Source organism: Xiphias gladius, chromosome 9, assembly GCF_016859285.1.
Source record: "Xiphias gladius isolate SHS-SW01 ecotype Sanya breed wild chromosome 9, ASM1685928v1, whole genome shotgun sequence".
In the NCBI taxonomy this organism is placed as follows: domain Eukaryota; kingdom Metazoa; phylum Chordata; class Actinopteri; order Istiophoriformes; family Xiphiidae; genus Xiphias; species Xiphias gladius.
In genome coordinates, this window is record NC_053408.1 from 20509713 (window position 1) to 20520142 (window position 10430).

Consider the following 10430-nt stretch of genomic DNA (forward strand, 5'->3'; position numbering starts at 1 on the left):
TTCACAAGTCTTTTCGCCATGATATATTATAATTCCAAAGATAGTCATGTGTTGATTCTTTGTTTTGCTGATTACATATTTTTTTTAAGTTGTTTATTCACTGGCTGTCTACATGTGTTTTGTTCGTCAGGACCTGACAGCCATTGGAGTGACCAAACCTGGCCATAGAAAAAAGATCTCAATGGAGATTGGCAAGCTGAGTATCCCTGAGTGGCTACCTGATTACATTCCTGTGAGAAAGTACTCTGTTGTCCAACTCACCTGGACAATGTATCTGTTTCTCTTGGATTTGTTGTAATACCACTAGTATCTATATGACCATGTGCCATCATGGTCAATAAGATAAATACTGCTGCTTAAAATTAGCAAAGCATAACACCCAGGATGATTATGACTTTGGTAAAAATCCATCCCTTACTCTTTCTCTGTCGGTCTTTGCTTGCCGCTTCAGTCGGACCTGGGGGAGTGGCTGAGTGTGATCGGACTTCCTCAATACCAGAAGAGATTGTGTGACAATGGCTATGACTCAATCACTATTGTCAAAGACATCACCTGGGAGGACCTACAGGAGATAGGCATCACAAAACTAGGTGAGGGATTAGACCAGACTTCTAAGAAATTGGCTGTGGTTGTTCATGGTCTTGCTAAAGGAGGAAGCTGGTCCTTTTTGGGTAATCTAACCTTTTGTGAGTCTAGTTATGCTTTTGTGCCTCGTTACAACACATTGTAGGGAAAATTGAAGCCCCTAGTAGATAAGAATAAGGATTAAAATCTTAAATCATACAGATTCATTTTATTAATTTCCACTCTACTCTGATAGAAGTAGTGCTTTGCATTAATTTTAGACTGAATATATTGAATGTAAATTGAATGTTTTCCACCACCCCTTTGTAGTACAAATTAGCAGTAATTTAAAGTCGGGTGAAGACGTTAAAGCACAACTGTGCATAGTTTGACTGTAGAAGTAACACATTCATTCTATGCAAAAGAATTGAATTCGTAAGCAATAGAAGGCAATGTTGCTTAAATCAGTACACTCAGGGGTTTTACTGCTACAGTCTTAACTTGGTCTGGCATGACCAGTAGCTTACATTGGCTAATGTTAGCTTTAGATAGCAAACTAACATGTTTGTCTGAGCAAACTTTATCCAATGAAAAAGACCCTGACATGCAGTTGAGAGCTCCAGAAAAAGCTATTCAGTGGACCTTGAGTAAAGATTTTTTCATCGTACTACTCTTTTCAAGGTCAAGAAGGAATTTTCACATTCAAGAATGTTGTCCTTAAAGCAACTGACTCAGAGGAGTCTCGGGAAATCAAGGGAAATTGCCATTATCCTGTAATTTCCACTTGCGGCCACAGAGGCTGCTGTTTAGCAAAATTCACATAATCTGACTATAAACCATTGTATGTACTGTAGTCAGCAGATTCTAATGACTGTTATCTGTGTTTCAGGCCATCAAAAGAAGCTAATGTTAGCAGTGAAGAGACTTTGTGACCTTCAGCGCTCTCGTAACCATGCCGACAGAACTGGAGGCGGGACTCTCAGACAGAAGCCCCCCGCCGCTCTGGAGCTCGTAGCTATTGAACACACACCAACACACAACGTGCACGCTCACACACACCCGGATGCTCCACCTGACAACTGCTGCCCCTCCCCTCGCACCCCCAGGGCCCTCCTCTCCTTCCAGGACAGCGAGCTGAGCGCTGAGCTGCAGAGCGCTATGATGGGCAGGGCAGGAGGAGGATCTGCAGAGGCATTTGGTATCAGGGGTGTGACCTCTGCAGCAGCTATATCCGCCATGTCAGTCAGTCAGGAGAGCATTAGTATGCGGTCACGTGGCTCAGGGAATTCTGGGAATTCTGGACATTCAAATTCAGGATATTCTCAGGAGCACCAAGCCACATGTTCTGCAGCCAGAACATCCAGCCGGTCTGAGGAGAGTCTGGGTGGTGGAGGAGGAGAGGAGGCCAAGCGTGCTGGAAGTAGTCCTGGAGGCAGAAGTAGACAGAGACCCACAGAGATGTGGGAGCACCAGAGTCGGTCTGCGACTCCCAACAAACTCCCCTTCTCCCCCCTCACACCTCCACTAACCCCGAGCAAAATGCCTCGCTTTGCGTACCCAGCTGTCCCACCCAAAGCCAAACACTTCCAGTCTCCTAACCGCCTATATCAGTCTCAGCACCACCCACCGACCTCCCCCTCCTCTCCATCTCCGCAACCTTCCCCTACACAGAAGGCCTTCAGTTACCTCCAGGCTCAGTCAGGAGGTGTCAGCGGGGCTCCACGGGTGCTTTCCAAGCCTTTTCCAGGAGCTGTCCCTCTGCTGGGACCCAGGCCTGGACAGGCCCCAGCCGATGACACCCAGAGGGGCCCGCACAAGAAGCGCGCCCAAAGCCTGACTCGCTACGCCCTGTCCGATGGGGAGCCAGACGAAGACGACGACCTCGCTACCCACTGCACCTCTGTTTCCCCTGCAGCCATGCCTTCGTACGCCACCTTGTCACGCAGGCCAGGACGTGGGCACAACGGCGCCACAGGGGCCCAACGGCACATCAACCGCAGCCACTCTTTTGCTGTGCGCTCCCGACGCAAAGGCCCGCCCCCACCGCCACCTAAGAGGCTGAGCTCGGTAAGTGGCAGCCCGACATGTCAACCAGGCAGCGGGAAAGTGGTGGAGCCAGAGGTGAAAGGAGGGGTGGAGATAGAGAGCGCAGGCAGTGTGAGGAGTATTGCAGCAAGGCTAGAGGGAAGCAGCAGCAGTCCATCCAGGAGGATAGATATTCCACCAACCCTTATCCCTGTTTCACCTGTTTTTAGTCCTATTTCCTCCCCGATTCCACACGGAATTCCATCTCACATCATCCTACAGCACTCTAAACCTGTCCCTGCCTTGGGCCTTGGTGGCTTAAGGAGGCCAGGAAGTGAGAGGACAGAAGGAGACATTGATAGACAAAGAGGTGGAAGTACAGAGGAAACATCTGAAGAGAAAGTGAAAGCAAGAAAAAGTGAAAGAATACCGAAGAGTGCTACTGTGTCTCCAAAGCACAGCTCTTCTGATCATCTGCCTTTTGCTGAAGAGGGTAACCTCACCATCAAACAGCGACCCAGGATAGCAGTTGTCAGCCGGGCAGATGCTGAAGTTAAGACTTCTCCAGAGGATCAAGTCCAGACTCCAAACAGCCTGGAGCCCCCAGAGTTCAATCTGAAAGAGTCTGACACAGTGAAAAGACGGCACAAACCCAAAGACAAAGATGCATCCTCACCTGAGGAGGCTTCTACACCCATCAGAGAGGACAACCACCCACCAACCACAAACCACAGTGGAAACACACACAATAATGTCAGGACACTGAGTGACGACGAACCTCCGAGAAATTTTTTCCAGAGAGTAGGCTCCTTGGGAAAAGGCTCGAAGCCTCCAGTGTTTTCAAAACCTTCCAGTCCTGTCAAACAACCCCATAACAGCAAACCAACAACCCCGCAGAAAATAATCGCTTCAGTACAAGCCAGTGCGCACACAGCCATTCCTAGACTAACCAGCATAAAGATTCACACAGTCTCACCGAAGCTGGGCGGCAGCATACATGCACAGACGTGTATACCCAGTCCTAAACCTGTGCATCACCCACAGACAGTGATGTCCAAGCCTGAGAGTCCACAGAAGGCAGCTGGTGTGTCTGTATCAAGACTGCCTCAGCTCAGCATGGTCTCGGCAGCAGGTAACACCTACCGCAAATAAGATTTTTAAAGAAGTTAAACTTGTTCTCTAACTAAAAATCGAAATCAAGTCTAAATCAGCACTTCATGTCCCACAGGACCAAACCTCGGGATGGTCCAGAGTGTCGCCTTCGCTGCTCCATCCTCTCCAGTGCAGGCCCCTTCGTACTCAGGGAACACAGGGAAAGCAGAAACAGCCCAGGGTGGTCTGGCTGGTCTGGAGGTGCTGGCTCAGAAGAGGCTGGAGCAAACCAGTACCTCACTGGAGGCTGCTCTCAAAGTGGTGGAGAACAAACTGGCACAAGGGAGCAGTGTGGATGGGTAAAGACTACTGATCTTCACTCACATACAAACATGCTGGTGTGGTGGTGGAGTGCTTTACAAAAGGGGTTTCAGGGTCATCCGGGACAAAGGAAGTGTCACTGTAATTTAGGTAACTAGAAATTGCCCAGAATTACAGTGTAACTATAGGTCTTTTATGCAGGTACAGGTGTCTTTCAGCAAGGTACTGAAGCTGCCCACTGTAAAAGTGTTGATGAGTGATAAAGAGGTGCATGTACATTTAAATGAACAAACGGTCAAATTCCAGTTGGATCCCTTCATAGTATACACAATTCTAAATACCCTGCAGTATTCCAATTTTTCTCCCCATTTCCATTTTCTGTCCATCAGTCATACCCAGATACCTTTTGCAGGATCTCGGGGGGATGGTTTTGAAATGTTGGAAATGTTGTCATTAAAGGATAGTTGCAGTCTTTTACAACCTGGGGCTCACTCTTGAATTGGCCACATTTCTATAGGTATTGTTAACACTGTGCTTATCAGGCGAGTTGCTGAAATCTGGGACAGTCCAACGGGCTAAGACACAAGAAACGGTCAGATGACCAGCTTGACACGTCAGGCTGTAAACAAACCCCCAGGTTAGCCAGACTGTCTGAACGAGAGAACAGAAGCCGGTGGTAAAATGATTTCCGAAACTGTCCCTTGTCAACAATGATCACAGGTTACGGAGCGACTGCTTTGTTCAACTTTGACCTAGTGCGGTGGTTGAATTGGAACAAAAAAGTATCTGCTGTACAGCATGTGGATTTTTTACACATAAATACACTAGGAACATGTAACTGTGGGGCAAGTATGAATTTTGGAAAGAAAGAAATACAGTAAATTTCCTTCACATTTCCCTCATGTATTACAAGTAGGCTTCAACAAAACCAAACGATGAACCAAGTAATGAATTATTCATTACTTGGCATTAAGACTTAGTTATTATGCAATCATAAGGAGTAATTTCAATAGGAAAGACCGCCGTATGGCCATAATGTTTGTGTAGGACCTGTTTCCATCAATAAAGGCAAATGAAATCTTGAAGTACAGAGTGTGAAAGCAATGGGAGGGCTCAGTGTTACCACTGAGAGTATTTTCTGTCGTCTCAGTGAGATTTGCACAGCAGCGTGCAGCTAAAGTTAGCAACAGGGGAGTCAGCAGCAGCTGAATTCGCTGAACATCCTTATGGGGTTTTTTTTTTTTCCCATGCATACATTTCATCATTGTTTTCGTCATTACTCAGAACCAGCGTCCAGCGAAGAGTTAGCGGTGGGCAATAATAGAGCGGGAGTTTATGTAGGCAAAAATCCGAAGCTAGCACTCCGTACTGGTGAGTACAGGCCCCGTTTAAAGCACTGTACTGTAAGTGGTTTAGATAATCTGGCCGAAGTGTTGGTTTGTTTACGACCCGTCTGACGGTCTGGCTGCTGCTGTTTCTTGGCCTGTCAGACTTTTTTGTTGCCATATTCATGTCCATGTTCCCACATCTCAGCATTGTAACATTGTACTTCGGTTAGTATAATTATATCATAATGGACAGAAATAATGGAAAAGACTGTGTCATAAAACACGAGTTGAAACAAACTGGAATTATAATTTCAATCTAATGTGATCTCAACTTATTTTTTTTCGTACCGTAACTTGTTAGAACAAGTGTATCAGCAGGCTTGTAACACTGTCGTGTCTGTTCGTCAGGGGCAGCAGCACGGTGAAGGCTGCAGGAAATATTCTGGATGACATTAGCAACATGTTTGATGACCTGGCTGACCAGCTGGACGCCATGTTGGAATGACTTCTCAGCTACTTTTCTCAAGGGAGCAACAGAAAGAAAGCTGCGACTCAGTCACCAGCAAACTGGACCTCCCCCCTTGGTGCTGGTAAGAACGGGCACTGTGGAGCTCAGAACCTCTGGCTCAGGACTCTGGCTGAATCATTAAGTGCACATTTGAGGATTTCCCCGCACAACTTTTCCTCAACATTGCCCAGTTTTTTTTTTTTTTTTTCAACGCAAGCACTTCGCCTTAGGACACACACCTGGGAATGTTATTGGAGCAGAAACAATCAGCAGCTGCAAGATAAGCTACCAGATGTATGTGTGTGTTCAGTAGGTCATCACTAAAGGGAATGAGGGTCCATTTGATTCACGTTACCTGTAAATGTATAGATACGTGTATGGTGGCACTGTGTATGTGTGTAGTCAGATATCTTTGTACTGAGTATATTTATACATCTACATGTTTATTTTTTAACAAATGGAGGTTCCCATTGACTGATCCACTGTTGAAATCATTCTGGTGTTTATTAGCATTGCTCTGTAACACAGACACACTCACATATTTTATATATATATATAATGTGTGTGTGTGTGTGTGTGTGTGTGTGTGTGTGTGTGTGTGTGTGTGTGTGTGTGTTTGTGTGTATTGCAGCTTATTGTCTATAACATGGGGAAATATTGTTTATCGTATTAAAAACAGCGTATTCCATATGTATGTAGTAGATTTGACTTAACATGTTTTTACCAAAGGTCTTTTATCCTCTTCAGCAGGCACATTAAGAGGTTTCTGTTGCACCAAGTCAGGAAATATCCGTTTCTTGAAAGCACTGTAGGCGTCAGTGGAAGCACGTTTGTCAGTTCCGACTGCTGTGGTCTAAAGTAGTAATTTAGAGTCTGTGGAGCTCAGCCCACCTCCCACTAACGGTTTGGAAGCTTTCACAGGTTGCCTCAGGGTCCTGTGAAGCGAGTTTATTATAACTGTTTCCAAAGAATGGGAGATGCTTTGCAACATTTCAACTCTGTTACAAGAATTTCAGGCATGTTCAACCTTCTGAAAGCACATGTTAATCATTTAAAAGGGACTGAACACTGTAAGAGATTGTGTATCTAGAGAAGAACCTTGTCTTTTTTTGCATTTTGGACAATGCAGAGTATGGAGTCTGTAGGGTGCCACCAGAATAATGAAAGTCAGTTTATATATATAAATATATATATAGGTATATTTAAAAAAAAAAAAAAAAAAAAGCTGTTATAGATTGGTGAATTAAAATAAAATTAAAGTTATGCATTATAACTGATATTTTTGTTTCCCTATTTTAGCTTTAAATTAATTAATAATTGCATTTCAAAATGCTTTTAAATGGAACTTTTTTTTTTTTTAATACCATTTACGGGTGTGTCTGTCTGCATTGGTTCCTTGCTTTAACATTTACAGTGTCTGCTTTGTGATCAACTTGTGTAACTTTTTTCGATTAGTTTTTAGTTGAAAACATGCTCCAAAGCAAGTCTTAATACGGAGAGGTGCTGTCACCCAGAGTCACTACAGTGCGGTGCAGAGATATTCCCCTCTAATGTTTCTGAGCGACTCTCGTGCATTCTAACCAATCAGAGAAGGCCAAAGTCGGGTGGGAGTTCACAGTCATGTGCGAGCAAAGGCTTCGAGCCGGTGTTAGCTGCTGGAAAACGTCGCCATGTCTGACTCACTGATTCCTGCGTTAGCTGAGACCGCAAAGACGATGAGGCGGAGCGTAACAGAGCAGGAGGAAGGAGCGGAGGGGTTTGCTTCCGAGCCACATGCTGCCGATAGGTTGATTTCCAGAAGTTGCCTATTGTAGCTTTAAAGATGTGAGAGAGGCTCCAGGAGTTGCTTCTATCAAATAAAAGCGAGTCGTCTTTAAATTCGAGCCACGACAAAATGGAAACCGTAAATGTTAAAGCAGGAGACTGAAGAGTCTTAAGACGGACTGATTATTACAACAGCATGTAGAGACAGAATAGAGAGAATAGAGTTACTAATTGGTAAATGTAATAATGTTTTTAATATTTATTTTTTATTTTGAAACAATTTCGGCACACTCCTCCGGACTCCATTAAGGGGCAGCGACTCGTCTCACGAGGCAATTAGCCAGCAAATGTTGGGGTCAATGTGCTGCTCTGGATCTGTTGCATATGACTGTTTGCAACAAACCCCACCTCTTCCATGTGCACCGGCTTATAGCTGGATCGCTAAACCCCAACTCAACAGAACCAGCTTTGTGAGACAAGTCGTTCAGGATGCCCAGTGTGCGGTGTATCAAAGCCAGATATCTCAAAGAGATTGCAAGTTGAACTTTCTCCAAAATACAGATTCCATGAACTGTTGTTACCTGACTGTTCCTCAACTTGGCAAAATTTTCTCACATTTTCTTTTACTCCTTTGCTTTCATTTGCCTGTCCCTCTCTTCTTCATGCACCTTACAAAAATGAAAAGAGGCTTTTATCAATTCATCCTACTCCACTATCAGTCATTTGCTCAATGCCATACACCTATTGTGTTGTTGAATTGTTGAATGCTTGTTTGTGAGCCATCCTCATTCAGTGAGTCAAGTAATGAAAAGCCATCACCTGTAGCCATCTTTAAGCCTTTATGTCTTTCTTCCTTTGCACTCCCTGATTTCTTTTTTTTTTTTGAAACAGCACATAAATTTCCTCCCAAACGTTTACTGGGAGAAGATTTAGATGTACTGGAACAAAATCAGGCAGTTGGCGAGTCTTTAACATTTTGAGTTGCAAGGCAACCTTGACGTTTGAACAGTTTTGATGGATGCCTCTTACTTTCATTAATATTTCCACTGAATTGTGTATCACCCTGGAAATCATTAAAAGGAGAATTTGTACCGAGGAAGTGTTGTTTGTTTAAGTTTAATCATATATGAAGAGAAACGAATTTTAGATGCAGCCTGATTACATTCACCCAAACGGAAAGATGTTGGTGGGATGCGAGGTTTTTTTCTTCCTGTTCATCCACATTGGCTTTCTAAAGAATTCGACCTGTGTGGTGCACTGGTGAAAACGCAGCCATGCAAGTTGAAAATGTTTTGAGTGAAAAAAAACAAGGCTGTATGACTCTACATTATTAACATACATGAAAAGAGGAGAAGGAGCAGGACTTGAGGAAAACACTGTAAAAGAACGTATGTTGCATACGTTGCTAGCTAGCTACAGCTAACATCGATACAGGCAACGCATTGACTGGACTGAATAAAAACAGACTGCACGAACAGTCAAGCTGCCAAATGTATTGTTTTTTGGTCTCTACCAGCTCCTGAGGAAAACACCCGGCTCTTAGCCTGGTTGGCTACCAATGGTCGCCAACCAGGTGTGTAACTTTTTACATGGTAATAGCTTATTTGAGGATTTTCAGTCAGGACTTAGAGTGCATCATAGCACTGAGACAGCACTAGTGAAAGTTACAAATGATCTTCTAATTGCATCGGACAGAGGACTTGTATCTGTACTTGTCTTGTTAGACCTAAGTGCTGCATTTGATACCATTGAGCATCGTATCCTATTACAGAGACTGAAACATTTAATTGGCATTAAAGTTATTGTACTTGGCCCCCAACACCTCAGAAACACATTGTCTAATGATATTGTTACTTTAGATGGCATTTCCCTGGCCTCCAGCACCACAGTAAGGATTCTCGGAGTTCTCTTTGGTCAGGATGTGTCCTTTAACTCCCACATAAACCAAACTTCAAGGACCACCTTTTTTCACCTGCGTCACATTGCAAATATCAGGCACATTCTTTTTCAAAAAGATGCAGAAAAACTAGTCCATGGTTTTGTTACTTCTAGGCTGGATTATTGAAATTCCTTATTACCTCATTATTTGCCCCAACAAGTCTCTTCAGCTGATCCAGAATGCTGCTGCACGTGTGCTGACGGGAACTAGGAAGAGAGATAATGTTTCTCCCATATTAGCTTCCCTGCACTGGCTCCCTGTAAAATCCAGAATAGAATTTAAAATCCTCATCACCTACAAAGCCCTTAATGGTCAGGCACCATCATATCATAAAGAGCTCATAGAACCCTATTACCCCACTAGAACACTACGCTCCCAGAACTCAGGCTTACTTGTGGTTCCTAGAGTCTCCAATAGTAGAATGGGAGGCAGAGCCTTCAGTTATCAGGCTCCTCTACTGTGGAACCTTCTTCCTGTTTGCGTCCAGAAGGCAGACAACCTCTCAACATTCAAGAGTAGATTTAAAACCTTCTTTTTTGATAAAGTTAAGGCTGGCTCAGGCTTTTCTTGAACCATCCCCTAGTTATGCTGCTATAGGCATAGACCACCGGGTGACTTCCCATGACGCACCGGGGTCCTCTCTCCCCTCTTCCTCTCCATCTGTACACATTCATATCCCGTCGATGCTCGTGACTAACTTGACTTCTTCTCTCTCCCGTAGTTTTGTGCTGTCTCGTCTCTCTTTTCTCTCCTCCTGTTGCGTTCTCCGGGTATTTCTGCCTCCAAAGCTGCAGAGTCTGGATCTGTGACTGCAAACCACCTATTGCCCCCATGATCCTACTAAACACCCACTGCTTCAATTGTGATTAGCATTACTATTATTATATTT

At 44.3% G+C, this 10430-nt stretch overlaps 1 protein-coding gene across 4 annotated transcripts in view; it reads left to right on the top strand.

The window, feature by feature from the left end:
- LOC120794773 (caskin-2-like) overlaps positions 1-6999 on the top strand; it is a 57150-nt gene extending 50151 nt beyond the window's left edge. For 3 of the 4 annotated variants that reach the window (XM_040136078.1, XM_040136079.1, XM_040136081.1), the window contains 5 exons: positions 131-232; positions 452-590; positions 1454-3721; positions 3818-4040; positions 5739-6999. In XM_040136078.1, coding sequence (XP_039992012.1) covers positions 131-232; positions 452-590; positions 1454-3721; positions 3818-4040; positions 5739-5835 — 2829 coding nt within the window. In that variant the 3' untranslated portion in view covers positions 5836-6999. The remainder of the gene's footprint in view (positions 1-130; positions 233-451; positions 591-1453; positions 3722-3817; positions 4041-5738) is intronic. The other variant, XR_005708157.1, reaches the window with a different exon arrangement.
- The last annotated feature ends 3431 nt before the right edge of the window (positions 7000-10430 follow it).